The sequence below is a fragment of the Cupressus sempervirens genome, chromosome 5 (genome assembly GCF_028749045.1).
Source record: "Cupressus sempervirens isolate cs-2001-9-10 chromosome 5, ASM2874904v1, whole genome shotgun sequence".
Lineage (NCBI taxonomy): Eukaryota > Viridiplantae > Streptophyta > Pinopsida > Cupressales > Cupressaceae > Cupressus > Cupressus sempervirens.
Window position 1 is genome coordinate 309,734,093 of NC_143122.1, and position 16,245 is coordinate 309,750,337.

The following is a 16,245-nucleotide window of genomic DNA, read 5'->3' on the forward strand; positions in this document are numbered from 1 at the left end:
TAAACAATCAAATCCAGAAATTACGTACTTATACTGATTCTGTTTGTTCTCCACCATCTCCCAGATGTATGTTAAGGCTTAAGAATTTATAAATTCCTTTCCATTTGCCAGACCCAGGAAAATGTAATATGTGTAAAAGAAAAATTTTGATCTGCTAATTTCTTACTCTAGGAAAACACGTTAAAGCACGAGCGAAAGGATTTAATTGTTGCTCAGGCACAATTTACCATGAAAAGAACATTGCAGCATGATCACTCGTGTGTCTGCTGTAGCTAGGGACTAAAACCCTTAATAATTTAAAAATTAAAACATATGACATAAATACAATATTGACGGTAGTGCTAAGCACTCTGTGATCCTGCCATAAGTTTATGGTGCATAGATAGAACTCCAACCCCAATGAAACAAATGGTCTTAATTTCTAACTCCGCTTCTAAAACTAGAAAGAAAATTACTCAACCCATGGTCCACAGTCATTGTTCACAATATAAATGATTGCCAAAGCAAAGTTATGTGTCCAGAAACTCTAAACTAAATGGTTGTTCTGCAATTATCACATTAATCGACTCACAAAAACGAGACCACTCTTTTTTCAATTGCTCGTCACAAATCACATCTGACAAAGACGTAAGGCCATTAACCATTCTAGGAAGTTTCTTAATTTTTTTGTAGTCACCCATGTTGAGAATTTTGAGTCTCTCCAACTTATTGAAGTCACGTGGAAGAGCCTCCAAGCCTTGGCAAGGAAATGTAAATTTCCAAGTTCATAAATTGAGGCTGGCAGTTCTTCTAGATTAAGACAAGCAACTAAGCTCAGCACTTGAAGAGATCCTGCAAGCTTCCCCAGATTCCCAGGAATCTTGCGAAGTTGATGGAAATTTTTTATACACAATGTTTTCAGTGAAGTGAAATTGCAAATACCAACAAGAAATTCCTCAATATCCTCATAGAAGTCAATATTAATCTCTTTTCTAAATATTGAAAATAATCTAGATCAGGGACAATCAATTTTTCAAGCCGAAGGCTCTTCAGTTGAACCAATGAACTAAAGGTTGACATGCCGTCAATTTTAGCCCTACAGGATTTTTGGTTGATTATGATAAGAATTTTCAACCGAGACATTTCCTGCACAAATGGTGGAAGGAAATATTCATTTCCATCAAATATCAATACAAGAGCACGGGCCTCCGGAAACTCCAACTTAGGCCATTTATTCTCTTTCATTGGACCTACAAAAGTATTCAAAACCTTTTAAAGAAGGAATATATATATTTTGATGGGACTCACTCATTTGCTTGAAGCTTGATACTTGTGAATATCAATAAACCAATTTAAAGCAATCAACCTGTGTGAATGGCAATAATCTCAACGGCTTTTATATCTCCATGTGAGGGATCTTTCCAGCAAGAGAATGGAGATAATCTCAACCTTTTTCATATCTTGTCATTTTGGTTGTTGTCCGCAGATTTCATACAATAAATAGCCAAACGCTGCAACATATCATGTTGAACTGAATATATCTCACAATTGCTAGGAAAGCAAGTGTTAAGATGCATTCAATCTTCAGTGAGACATCTTTTTCAAGTTCTCAAAATGAAGTAGCAACATCTCAATGATTACAAATTTTGAGTTGAAGTAAAACGATTACATGTCCAAACTCCATTTAGATCAGGTCCAAAAAGCATTTTTTGTATCATTGTCCAGATCTTCTATGCTCAGTGCAAGGCGCTTGAGAACATCCTCTTCATAAGATCTAATATTGATTTGTCTTCCTTGTGAAATCTGCCTTTTGGCGTATTCCCAATATGCATTTTCACTGTATTTATGTAAATAACGTCCAATCACCTCCAATACAAGTGGTAATCCTAGACATTCTTTTCCTACCTGTTAGTACAGACTAGTTAGCCCCAATATAATCTCAAAGGGTGGCCTTCAGATCTACACATATTGAACTAAACAAACCATGCTTCTTAAATTGCAAACACGGAATGGATAGCAGATCTACACAATATCAGCTAGCAAAATATAATGTCATATTATGGCAAATTTAGCAGACTTCGGGTTCACTAAAATCAACAAATGAGACGTAGATAGACATAGGTATACCTCTTTGACTGGTTTCTTGTTGAACCATCCATCTGGAATGCTTTCTTGTCCAAAGGCCCAATAACAAAAGAGGGATAGAGCATCTTCCTCTCCAAGAGAAAACATATAATGAGTGCTATCAAGGTGTATGGAATTGACACTGTCCTTGACTGTAACAACAATCTTGCATCCCTCTGCTTCAAACAACAATTCTTCGAGATTAACATTTGGCCCCACATCATCTAATATGACTAGAATATTTTCTCGCTTAAGCTTGAGTATTTCCTGAAGAGCCTCATGAATGCTCTCACTCTGAGAATTAGGCAATGGTTGATCCTCAGTAATCATTTTCCATATGTTCTCAAGAATCATCTTGTTATCTGGTAACTGTGAAACTGTTTGAAAAATTATCTTGTCTCCAAAACGTTTTCAGAAGAAGAATGGAGAACGTGAGGTTAGGGAAATTAGAAAAGAACACAAGGGTTATTTCCAATAGATAGACAAGGTCTCATTAGTAATTAATTAACAAACATAAATAAGTTTATTTGCTAAATTGCTAATTCATTGAGTCTGTATCGTATTTGTGTTGTTTTTCTTCTCCTACTAAGGGCAGTTTTTTCTGCGATGTGGTGGCCAATAAATTGCAAGGGTTGAGCACATATGCAGATTCGTAATCACCGTAGTAATATATGAATTCTTTCAACTCTCCCATTATAGCTGTCGTTAAAATGCATTGGGAAGTAAGTTAGGATCAAGATATTGAAATATGACTTCTTTATTGAGAGGTTGACGGGCAAGTCTAATCACAATTCGGTGATGTTACCAATATACACAAGTGTGAACACAAAGAGCATACTACAGTAACTGAGATCAGGTCTTATGTTCTAGTCTCCCTAGAAGTTTAACGTAGGATTGTAGCCAAGATAAAAATCCCCATGCAACTTTGCCAACCAGACTAGAAGCTCTAAACACACCACTTCCTCATTGGAAACATTTTCTAACTTGTCATTTTGATATCAAAGGACAAGCCCACTTCCCAGTGAAAATAAAAGCTATCCTAAGCATAATTATTCTGCATATTGGCCACTTGACCTGATAATAAGGTCTTGATAGATCAGGGGCTTAAATGGATGGATCAAAGATGAGAAGGGGAGGACAGATGTCTTCACAGGAGTGACCAAACAGGATAGCTTAAGAGGAAGAGGAGAGCAGAGCAGAAAAGAGTACAGATTAAGGGGAAGAAGAGAGGACTACACCAAGTAAAGCAAGATGATGAATAAATGCTCTTCATACGCGTAAAAGAGGAGAGGAGGGGGTTATTGAAGGGAAGAGAGGAGATATGAATGGCCGTTAAGCTCTTTAAGAAGAAGGAGAGGAAGAGGATATATTGAGAAGATGGGGGAGAAGATTGCATTGACATAAGCAAGTTGAGGATTCAATTTCCTTTAAGCACTTCAATGAAGACAGAAGAGAAAGAGGGGAAGGGGAGAGGATTTCACATCAAAGGTGGAGGCATGAATGGTGTTCAGAATCTTCGAGGAGGCGAAGACAAATCGAGGGGAAGGAGAAGAGAATCTAGAAACCACATTAAGGCATGAATCATTTTCAGGCACTGTGAGGAGGAGAGGATGGAAGAGGACTATCCAGCCTTGTCAACAGGAGATGGTTCACACAATGAAGAGCTCATCAATAGCAGATGAGACATAGTTAACAAATACCAATGGAAAAGGATTCCCCTGCTTGACTAACTGAGGAAGATTTCCATGCTAGAGCAGCTCCCTAACTTAAGCATGAGATTATATACTTAAAAAGGAGGTCAAAACATAACCTATACACAGAGATCGCCACAAACCAGAGGTAAATTGTCTCGTCACATCACAGTTAAGGTTGTGGGTATGATTGATGTTTTGAATATAGGCTTATCTGAGTGCGATGGAACACATACAGTTCCTGCATCCGATTGGTAAAGTGATGCACATTTTACCTAGCAGCGAAATAGGTTGCCCAGCACTTGGGCGAATATAGGCCAGCATTAAAATAGCCTCCTCTTCTCAGATCTAATTCCTATCAAAGCCCAGACAATACAAAAACAAGTATTTAATGAAATTCCTTGATTCAGCACGAATTTTTGTGTGGGTGTGTGTAAATGGTTAACTTATAGTTTCAGCATCCCTCCCGAGAGCAACTCCCAAAAAATGCATTTTACGAGATTACTTGATTCAAAGAGTAAATATATGGTCTACTTATGTTGGACATCAGAATCCCTGCAGAGAGCAGCAACCAAGGTTGTTTTGCCACTGCCCGCAATTCCCATCACTCCGATCTTATTGAAATTATCTTCAAATAACTGCCTTTTCAAATCCCCTACTTGATTCTCCAAATCCCTTAAGGAATGTATGAGTCTGCAAATGAAGATGAGGGTTGCAAGCATAAAAACCTCTCGCTCACCCATTGTCCCAATTTTTGACAGCCTTAGAGAAGGGTATCGACACCCACATCAACAGGCCTAGAGAGAAGCACTCTAACAACCTCTCCAGCAGCTCCTTGAATAAGCACGAGAACATAGGCGAAAACCATTTTGTTAGCGTATCGGGGGTGATTAGGGCAGCCACTTATTTATTAATGACTCCTAGAGTGAAGTGGAAATGGCGGGATGTGAAAGCTGAGAGGAAACTTCTTGCAATATTGATTCCACGCTGAATTGTACTCATTTAGCGAGCAAGCAAACAAATTGAACGCGGGATGTTGGAAGCAGAGTGGAAATTTCTTGCACATTTTTTCCACGATGAATTGTCTACATTTAGGGAGCGAGCAAGCAAATTTTCCACATATGGGGCCCTTCTTCCTGCCTTTACCTCTCTTCAGTTTACTGTCTAGGAAAACCCAAAGTCTTTCAAGAAAATTAGAAAAATAAAAGTTTTCAAAATAGTACAAGAGAGGGAGAGTCAGTCAACCATTTTTGTAATTATTAGTTAATTAAAAATTAAAAGCTAGAATAGAATTATAATTATAATAATAAATATGACATTTTGAGAACCACAATGGTTTAGTGGGTATAATTATAAACCAATTTAATCCAATGAAATTTTTTTTTGACAAATGACAAAGAAAAGAGCCTACTAATAACTTAATAAGGGTGACTGCCATGGCATTCATTTAACCTTTTGTATACCTTAGTCCTTAAAGTTAAATTCTATTAGTAGAAAATCTTTGGAAATCTTTCCCACATATATAGGATCATAGTTTATAATTTTTCTTCAACACCGAAGAAAAAGTGAATCATCTGAAGTGAATGGTAAAGGGAATTTAATTGACAGTGATGGGACATATAATTAATGCCAACTCACATTGCAAGTGTGAACTGGAGGTGGTGGTGAGGATAGTGGACACTTCTCACCATTATGGAAATTAAAATTAGATCGATGTTTCATTTCAGGCATTCGACCCGAAATAAGACTTTCACCATTGATATGTAATCATCAAATGATATATTATTGTTCGGTACAACTCCACTGTGTTGTATTTATTACCCATTTCCATTTTGTAGTTGTTACGTAATACATTTTAATATGTACTTTTTTCCAAACAAGGAGGGCTTTTCGAGATAAAGTCTAGTAGGCAAAAAATACCTTGATCAAACATCATCCAGTAAGGCATAAAATAGTCTGGATTTATATTAATTTGAAAAATATAAGTACAATCAAGCTAGAAAATTGAAATAGTTGCATAACCTTATAAATTATATTCTATGAACATTTAACAAAGTACAATAACTTATAACTGTACGTATTATATGTTGTATATCCTATAAATACAAGTCCCAAAGGGTCTTGGTACCCCTTCTTATAGAAAATGAAGGGGTGCATACAAGCTTCAGTACCTTTGGTAACTAATAACTAATTTGTAGAATTTTCCCAAAAATTTTACAAAATGATTTGGGAAACAAGAAATTAATGAAGTACCCACCGCATAGCTTGAAACATTACCAATAAATTGTCAAGGTGTTCTATGTTTGCAGCATGTGGATTGAGCCTCTTTTGTCATCACAAATCATGAATTGCCTGGTCCAACACCTCCCTTTCTACCTCCTCCTCTAGTTCATGTTGGTCACTGATATACCTAGGATAATTTATCTAGAGATTCCACATAATGTTCATCATGCTACTAATAATATCATACTAATATTCTTCAGACCAAACCTACCCTAGGTGCACTATAGGGTCTGGTGCCTATCCTTTTGGATGCTCATGAATATGAAGTCCTGTGATGCTCATCAAATTTCCCAACCGCAGTTGTTAATCTAGAGAAAACCTTGTGCTTTGAGTACACGTTCTCATTTTTGTCAGCAACTTGGTTTTATAAATCATTCATTTAATGCCAAAAGGAAATTAATTTTCATGTTTCACATGCTTTGAAAAAAATTTGTACAACATTCACCAATGTGTTACATTTGTTTGCATTAATAGCCACCAAATTGCCTCATTAATAATGTACCCTTTCCAGCTAAGGGGAAAAATTGCCTCATTAATTATGTATTTTTTTCCATCAATTGGGGAAACATCACCTCATAATTTATATATTATTTCCATTCAAGAGGGAAAAAATTGCTTCCTAAGTTATGTATTTCACTTAAAAAAAGGAATTAATCAGACTGATTTTATGAAATTCTTCCACATTGGAAAAAAATAGTCAATTAAAAAAAAGTTTTTGTACATTGAAAATTTTGCCAAGTGAAAATATTTTTTTTCCTCTTGAAAAATGATGGATTTGCCAACATTTTATAATTTTTTTGGGTAGGGGGTTTCTTAAAGTTATCCTTGGATGAAACCCACAACTCTTTATTGTTGCAATAATAAAAGTTCACCTGTTAGGGCTACAATTTGATCATATCTAATGATCTACCCTGTTAGAGGTATGCTCTATTAAAATCTTTTAAGACTATTAGGTCATACCTTAATTGAAGGATTTAATACTTACAGTAAAGTAAGGACTCTGTTAGAAGAATTAAATAGGACTACTAAAACCACTTTGTTAAGAAATTTTCCCTGACTCAGTCTATTAAAATTGATTTAGTACTTGATCCTTTGGTTTTCTCTACAAGATATTTATGGATCTCCTCTCTTCAATATCTCTATTTGACCTCCTTATCTAATATACTTTGTTTCATCCTTCACTGCTTTGGTTGCTTTGTCTGATCTCTTATCTGACTTAGCTTTCCTTACTTTGGTCTAAGTTTTTTCACTCCTTCGCTTCTCCATTCATCACACATAATGATTTTACGGTTAGAACCCCCCTTAAATAGATAATTGCAAAAAGTTGTAGATCATAATCAACGATCCATATTTCATCTTTTTGTCATTTAATCGTTCTAATTTTTTGATTGGTTAATATGCTTATCTTGGGATTAATGTCTTCATCCAAAATGTGTAATTTTCTCCTTAACTATCTCTACAATCATTCAATATCATGTAGAATTCAGCTGAAATGATTTACATAAGTGTTTCCATCATTACAAACTCATATGTCAAACCTGGTTTACTCGGCACTTGAATGTTCTAATGCTCAATCATAACTAACATTCATGTTGTCACTCAGCTTCTATATGCTCGACATATACTAATTCAATCGACATTAATTAACTTTTCAAATTCTCAATATCTACTATTCTACTTGGCATCCTGACACTTTCTCTACTAGGGTACTTGACAACCTTTGACTTGTTCGGCATGTGAAGAAATATAAACAAGTCCTTTGTAGCTTTACCTTCTCTAGATGGCTCAGCCATAGTGATGACTAACCAACACTACCATGGAAATGACTAAGTGTTAGACACTAATAGGAAACTTGGGCTTAGAGATCAACACGATGTGCATCCATGCTTGAGACCCATTTTTGTCCCCCTCTCAAGCCCTGTTCAAGGATTGATTTAAGGAGTTATTTAAGGTTTAGTCAACTTGTGGGATAAAGTTCACTTTGAACCCTTTATAATCCCATCCATTTGCTCCATTTTGCATCATGCATTCATGACATCATCCCACACACACTAGCACTCAAGCACTCAAGCCTTCAAGTCTTTAGTTCTTAGTTTTAGTAATTATTTGAGTTTATTTTCTTACTTCTATTCGTGTTGATTTTGCTAATTAATTTAATTTTTTAATTTCAAAATTAATTTAGTTTCTTTCTTAGATTATTTTAATTCTAATTTTTAAACTAATTTAATTTTTAATTTTTATAATTATTTTTTTCTCTTATCTTTATTTGTGCTATTTTGTTCATTATATTTTTCTATTAATTTTTTGAAACAATTTTTTTACATTGAGGTTTTTTAAATGGCCATTTTATTCATATAAAAAAATAAATAATTAAATAACATATTTAATCTATTTAAAATATATTTTAGAAGTAAATTTTTTACTTAAATTGAAAATTATAAATTACTTATAATTTTCATGTTAATAGATCTCGTGGGGTTAATCCTCTTAGATTCAAGAAGAAAAGAATTTGTGGAAGGTCTCGGAGGAAGGTTGGATCAAAGTCAATTTGGAAAGGACTTCCAAAGGAAACCTGGGACCCTCTAGGATTGGTGTAGTTGTTAGGGATGAGACTGGCAATACTAGCAATAGCGATAAAAAGGATAGGAGAAAAACCAATAATCAGGCTGAGTGTCTATTTGTATTAGAAGCAGTATTGTTGGGCATGGGAATTGGGGTCGAAGAATCCATTTGGAAGGTGAATTGCAACTAGTGTTGAATGACATCGCCCAAGGTGAAATGGAAACTTGGTAATTAGATAAACATGGCATGTTGATACAAAGTTCGTTGGACAAATTTGATGAATTATATTAATCATGTGTAATAAGGGAAGCCATCGAGGTGGCATACACATTGTCAAAGTTGGGAGCTAATGTGAAAATTTTTATTTTAGAGGAGGATTTTTGCAACCTAGACCTATACACACTGATGCCACCATTGCATCAAAATCTCTAAAAGTACACATTCCTTATGCAAATGGAGGTAGACGAGATTGTAAATGACTAAGTACCCATAGTTTTGGCATGTGTGGCAGATTGGCAAGATTGGGTAATAATGGTAGTTAATATTAGGAGTTGATCCTTGTCACAAACTTTAAAATACTCACCTTCCAAATTTTATTTTTATCTAAAAATTTGAGGCACGAAAGAGAGGTGTAGTGGCAAGATGGAGGCAAAATTTTCCTTGGCTACAGATGGGAAAATCCTATGCTTCAAGGGGTTGATTTCAACCATGTGGCTTAAGAATGTCTTCATATTCGATGGAGAATTTTTCTAGGAGGCACTAAAGTTATTTTTTAGTGAAGAATATCTACAAAAAGATTAACGTCCAAGGTCAAATTTGGAGATTTCATCTCTGTTTTTGGCTTTATCACTTACGGTGGTTGATTTGAAACTAGAGGTGATGTATTTTTTGAAGATATTTTCATAATGGCGGAGTTGGGGGTTATTATCCGCATGGAAAATCAACCTCGGTGGATGATTGGTGGTGCCCCAAGTGAGTTACAACCCTTACCAGTGTGGTCGGCTAGCGCTCTTGTTGAAGTACATCTCCCATTTTCTCGAAAAGGGTGGTGCAAGTTGCTAGAGTTCTTGCATGCTATGGAGTTGGATCAGGTTTTCATTAGGTACTGAGTGGTGAGGAAGTGAAAAGTGACAACCTAGAAGTCAAATGCGCTTATGGGTGAGGATAGGAGATTGTAGATTGTAGGAGATTGTAGTGATTTGTATCAGCAATAGTTTTTACATGAAGGAGAAATATTGCCATGAAGAAGAAGTTCGTCACATGATTTCTCACGGCATAGACTTTGCTTCTCTGATATTTTTTTAATTCCCTTTAATGTTTAGATTAATCATGCATACTTTAAAATTGTTTATTATACATGAGTTAAATGAGATTAATATTTTGAATATAATATTCCACCTCATTTGTTGCGTGGGATTTAGTTTCGGTTGTTGCCAACCTGTCCGAGAATCCCTGGATTCGGCTACAAATGCATCATTTGTCTTTCAACATTCTTCTCTGCTTTTGAGTCGCTTGCTTTCAACCAAGTTAACCGGATTGCTATTATAATAAAAATGTGTTCCCAGGAGAAGCAGCAGGAGTATTCTTCTCACAGAATATGAGGCTAAGAGTCCGTTTGGTTCCTGGAAGATGACAGGGATTGGTTTTTCTAAATCTGGATTTGAAATTTTTTGTGTTTGTTTCAAAATTGGCAAAATGGAATTAACGAACAGGACTTCCAATTTTGCCTCAAAACTAGGTTTTCCAACCTCCTACTAGCAAGTATGAATTGAAAATCAAAACTTGGTTATGTCTTTTAAGGAGTGTGAAAACAATAGATTGGACTAGTTTTTGAAATTTGTCTTCAACTCTAAATTCCAATTTTTTAAATTCCAGGAACCAAACAGACCTTAAGCATAAAGCCACAGAATATGATTTCCCTTAAAACAGCATAATAACTATGCGATTATTTCGCAAGCTAAGTAAGAGACAACAGAATATCATTTGCGAGCGTTCCAAAACAAAGTACACTATTCCGACAAACCGAAAGAAAGGAATTTGAAGTCTCTGTTATTAATAAATTTAGGATGACTTGACTTCAAAGATAAAATCAAAGAGATAATCTAGTTAGGGAGAAGGTAATTGTAATATTCACAACTATGGGGGTGTTTAAAGCTTGTGTCGAGATTGTGAGAACTGCGCTGGGGCAAAATGGAATCCAGTCTTGAAGTCGGTAAGGCTTTTCTCGCCGTCTGTGTGTTTTTAGCATTTTCTCTTGATGCCGACATCAATTAAAGATTATAAAGAGAGGTTCTTATATTTTCTTTGAATCAGTTGTTCCACATTTAGGTCTCCGTGCCTGTCAATCACTATCCAGGCAAAACACGCGATGGATAGGATCGTTTCTGTGGTCATGCCGATGATGTACAACATTATCCGCCATGAGATGGAAAAATTAGCTTCTTCAAATAGATAAATGCCTTGGGCATAGTAACCATAAGCCCGTTACTGCATCCTGGTGAAGTTTGTGCACATCTACGCTGAAAGATATCATGGACAGTCAAGATCCCATTGACGTTTCACAATGGTTGGCCAAAAACCAAGAAGATTCATACATCTTACAACTGGGTAGCGATAAAGGGCTTGCTAGCATTTTCATGGTGCCAATTACTCTCAGAGAAAACGATGCCATCTTCATTCCTCAGGCGATATTGTTAGGGCCCTATCACTTCCTCAAATCATAAGGAGTGACAATCGGAAGAGGTCAGGCTTCGCAACCAACGAAAGATTGGTATTCCGTCTGCTTCAGACTTGAGCAAAATCGGAGTAAAATTCAGCCGTTTCGATGGAGGCATTGAGCTGATACGGTTTGACACCACTCATTCTACTTTATATCTTCCCGTGCTAAAGATTGGTATTATGACTGAGACGATCGTTAGAAACTTGATAGCATTTGAGGTATGCTCACTAGAGATTAAAGAAAATGCTGTTACTACTTTTATTCAGCTGTTGAAGGAGCTAATCCACGACACCAATGATGTGGATCTGCTGAGGAAAAACGAAATCTTTTCAACCTTGGGCATGGACGATGAGGAGATTGTGGAGATTGTGAAAAGATTGAGTAGATCAACATGGAATCCAATCTGTGAACTTGTCAACAATGCCAGGAAAGACCTCTATAACTACTATATGAGAAATTTGGGTTTTGATCACAGCTTTGTTCGCAGGGTCAGTGGCGCTTCTTATGACTGCGCTGCACATTTTTTGTCTGTTCTACACCTGCAATATATAATAGTAGTTTTTAGGGGTATGCAATAAGTGTTTTTTTAATAAAACTATTAGTGCGTTTCTACGGTCATGTCTACTTACTGTAGGCCTTTTGAGTCTTACACTTATTGTATTAGATTGTTGTGCGTGCAGCACTAGTCCTTGTCTACGGTGGGGTTAGCACTAGTCCACTAGTCCCTGAATGATATCATACTCTGGTTTCTTTGTTTATGCTACATCTGTTAGTGGTTTCTATGAAATTTTCTTTGTGAAGGAAAATGATCTTCGTAATGTGGCTAAATTTTAGAAAAAAGCACCCTCCTCCAGATGGATGATTTGCAAGTTTTGGTAATGGTTTTAGTGGTTTCCTTGGTGCTCTTCTTGATTGTTATTTGATATCATACTAGGTGCTCTATCCTACACTGTAAAATGGTCTCACACCTTTGAAAATCTTTTATTGCGTAACAAACTATTATCATAATAGAAAAATAGATGTTTGAATTACTATTTAAAATAAAATTTGCTTCCACTTTTTAAAAACCATGTGCCTCGTTTTCTGCTTCAACATTTTCCAAGCATTCTGTTCGAATAATTTTAGGGTCATTCTTGTGCATTTTAAAGGTAACAGTGCAGTTTGACGACTGTTTCACCTCTGTTTCATGGACTCTTTTTGCACGCAAAGCTTCCATGTCCAGCTCCACTTCAAACTGGAGTCTTATAATAAGGAACAATAAGCATCGTTTCCATAGGAATCGTTCATTTCATTTCATCAGAAAATATATTATTATTATTTCTAGGTTTTTCTTTTCGTTCCCCGTTTCTCTAGTATAGCAAACGAGTTATTACCAGTGTAAAATTTGTAATATTCGTATTGGGGTACAACGGGATGTTTTGGACAAGTTTTTGGGATGGCAATAGCGGGTCTCAATTTTGGAGGGAACGAGTTATTACCAGTGTAAAATTCGTAATATTCGTATTGGGGTACAATGGGATGTTTTGGACAAGTTTTTGGGATGGCAACAGCGGGTCTCAATTTTGGAGGGGATGGTGACAAGGTCATTGATCATTTAACATGGTAACATATTACATATCTATTAGTAACATTCAAAAATTAAAATTCAAATAGATATTCAAGTACTTATCCTAGTTGCACCATGGTTGTAGAATGGCAGAGGTGGGGGTAGTCCAATGCTCCAAGTATCTGGCGTGGTGATGTCTCGGGATGGGCCTTCAAAAACATTACCAAAGTGTGAAAAATAACGATTGCAATCATTGATTATTAATCTCCTATCTTGAAAGATTATTTACCTCTCAAAAACTAATTCACAACCAAACATAATAAACAACACAATTGCAACTTCACAAATATTCTGCAAAAAGAAATTTGAACACGATGACACAATATTTTTGGACAAAATTTTTCCTAGAAAAACCTCTAAGGGAAAACCAATTCTTCAAATGAAAAATATATTAATCTTCAGCAATATAAGAGTTACAAAAGAATTCCTTGCCTCTCACCGGCAAAACTCTGACAAACTCCCAATATCTCCCATTGATACCTCCCACTATTATCCCAATGCTAACATTGTGCCCTTGTCCCAGTGCAACATTATTCTCTTTCATTGTGAATGCATTTTCTATCACTGCAAATGATTTGAGAAAATTTGATCAACTACTTGATTTGCTAACACTACAAATACATTTGTTATTGCTACAAATGTGTCTTCAAGACTTGATGATTACAAATGCCCCCTAGCCCTCCTTTTATACTACTCTCTTTGAAAAGAAAATAATCAATGCCATTAGCTGAGATAAAATAAATCTTAACAACCATAATTAAATTGGTTGTAAGAATTTAATAATTAAACAATTATTTAATTAACCAAGGTTCTCGGTAAAATAAGTAATTATTTAATTAGGACTGGACAACTTTCTCACTAGAAAAATTAACACTCCCTCTTAGCAAGGAAGTTGTTCTACATGATACCCAACTTATCCCTGAAGAAGATGAATTTAGCCTTCCCGAATGCCTTAGTCAGAATTTTTGCTACTTACCCATCTATAGGTATGCATTGTAGCTGAACAACCTATCTATGTACACAATCTCTAATGAAGTAATATCTAATGTCTATAAGTTTAGAACTATCATGAAACATTGGATTCTCAAACAACTTGATGCAACTCTGATTGTCATAATGTATCACAGTAGTTTCAACTCTCTAACCAAAAAAGGCTACTAGCAACTTCCAAAGCCATATAGCTTCACATGTCACCATGCTAGCTGTAACTTTGATTGTCACAATGTACCACAGTAGTTTCAACTCTCTAACCAAACAAGGCTACCAACAACTTTTGAAGCCATATAGCTTCACATGTCACAGTGCTAGTTGTTATGTATTCTACTTCTGCTGAACTTAAAGCCACAAACTTTTGTTTCCTACTGAACCAAGAAACAACTACTAATCCCAAACTAAAAAAACACCTTGAAGTTGTAATGCCCCACCATGTGACCCAAAAAAAGATAACCTAAATTTTTGCTAAGTTTTTCAAACATTTTTTTAAAAGTTAAAGATAATAACTTAACAACAACAGTTACAACATAGCAGAAGCAATTAGCATACATCAACAATACATAAACAAGTTACAACTCTTAAGGTTTCCATGACGTTGAATCACATTTAAGTTTAATTAATAATAAATCTAATATATAATAAATCCACATCAAATAATAGTATACTAGTATGAATCCATTTAAATAATATACAATTATATATGGTGCCACTTGGTAATAAATAAAATGCACAATCATCCATTGTACATGCCATAGGGTATGAAACACTGAAATAATATACATCATGAAATAAATTGCATCATCTCTTAAGATCTTATAAAATAAAATACAATACAATAGTACAACCATCCATCATAGAAATACAAGAATAGATAGAAAGGAACATCCGCACAAACACATCCACCAGCGATATTTGATAGTCAGATCTCAATGGTATAAGAAAAAGTACTACCACCCAACCTCGTGGAACCCAAAAAGGCCCACTCCTACCATGCTGAGGAGATGCTCTCAAGTCCCAAACATGATATCAAACTCAATAATCAAATCCAACATCTAGGTTCAAAGAATCACCTAAAAGCAATCTAACTCAAAGGTACCGAGACACAAGTATCAACTAATCCTAGAGGCAACAAAGACACGTAAGAAATCTACTATGCAAGTGGGCAAGTGTCATCACACGAATCAATGCTAGAGTTACCCTAACAATCTAACTTGACCTCGGCCCCCTAGTGACTCTATGCGGCACTAGTATCCTTTCGTACTGACAAGGCATACTAACAATGGATGGTCACAACCAAGCGTCCTCTCTACTCCCATCCTAATCTATACTATAACTCGAGGCATGGGTGAGGAAATACAAAGACTCTTATTAGGTTCATTTTATTCCCATTTATTGTAATGTTTTCACTTATTAAACAACTTACAATGGGTTACCCTAGCAGTCACTTTGGGCCCTCACCTCCATTGTAAGCCACTTCTCGACATGACATTATAAATAACTTACTCTAAGCTCAATAAAATCAAAAGATCACAAAAGACCACATACCATACATCAGTTCTTAAACAAGCAATTGACAAGTACTAAAAAAACACTGATCATAATCACAGATTCCACCAATAGGATCATCCTAATGGGACTGATCCCAAAATCAAGTATACAGAAACCAATCCATGTCATAACATGACATCACCAAGAACAAATCATACAAACACCTCAATCCTATAAAAGTGACTGGAAAGCAATCCAAATATAACTGATCGAAGACTCAAAGGTTATATTAGATAAGTCACACCATTCACCTCAGTTTCACACAAGAACATTGGAAAGCAGCAATCAATGCATCAAAACATCTCCTAGAGCATACCAGACACATTATTGTGGTTGAGTATAAAAGATCGAGATCAAAACATCATCATGACATCATAAAATAGAACTCTCGAGCCTCTGGTAAACATCTTGACTGGCCAAATCTAAGTCAAACTCGAAAACCCAAACACCAGTAAATCACACGTTACATAAAGTGCATACAAAAGTGAATTTCATAATTCATTAGGTTTTGAAAAGCCTACAGTTCAATATTTACTAAAATTTTTTAGATTAAATCACAAACAATTCTATAATAGAAATCAATTTTCTCAAACAAGTGTTTCAACCCAAAGAACTTCTGAAAATAGAAACACAACAGACATGAAGAAGACATGAATTTGAAAAATGAGCAACTACTGCACAAACCCACATTATCCTACATGGATATGATGCTAAAACAATGAACGCAAAAACACACAAGA

At 35.6% G+C, this 16,245-nt stretch overlaps 1 protein-coding gene across 1 annotated transcript; it reads right to left on the bottom strand.

The window, feature by feature from the left end:
- Positions 1-1,668: 1,668 nt before the first annotated feature.
- LOC149555863 (putative disease resistance protein At5g47280) lies at positions 1,669-2,797 on the bottom strand. Its single transcript, XM_089829589.1, has 3 exons — positions 2,690-2,797; positions 2,107-2,472; positions 1,669-1,884 (listed from the first exon to the last, which is right to left on the bottom strand). Exons 1-3 carry the CDS (start codon positions 2,795-2,797, stop codon positions 1,669-1,671), a joined length of 690 nt encoding a protein of 229 aa, XP_089685715.1.
- Positions 2,798-16,245: the final 13,448 nt, after the last annotated feature.

What these genes read in the sequence shown, in the direction of transcription:
- LOC149555863 (XM_089829589.1), bottom strand. Translation starts at nt 2,797, where the DNA reads ATGGGAGAGTTGAAAGAATTCATATATTACTACGGTGATTACGAATCT. An exon ending in CGCAGAAAAAACTGCCCTTA is followed by an intron (nt 2,473 to 2,689) that starts GTAGGAGAAGAA and finishes ACAGTTTCACAG; the next exon opens with TTACCAGATAACAAGATGAT. An exon ending in ACAAGAAACCAGTCAAAGAG is followed by an intron (nt 1,885 to 2,106) that starts GTATACCTATGT and finishes CTGTACTAACAG; the next exon opens with GTAGGAAAAGAATGTCTAGG.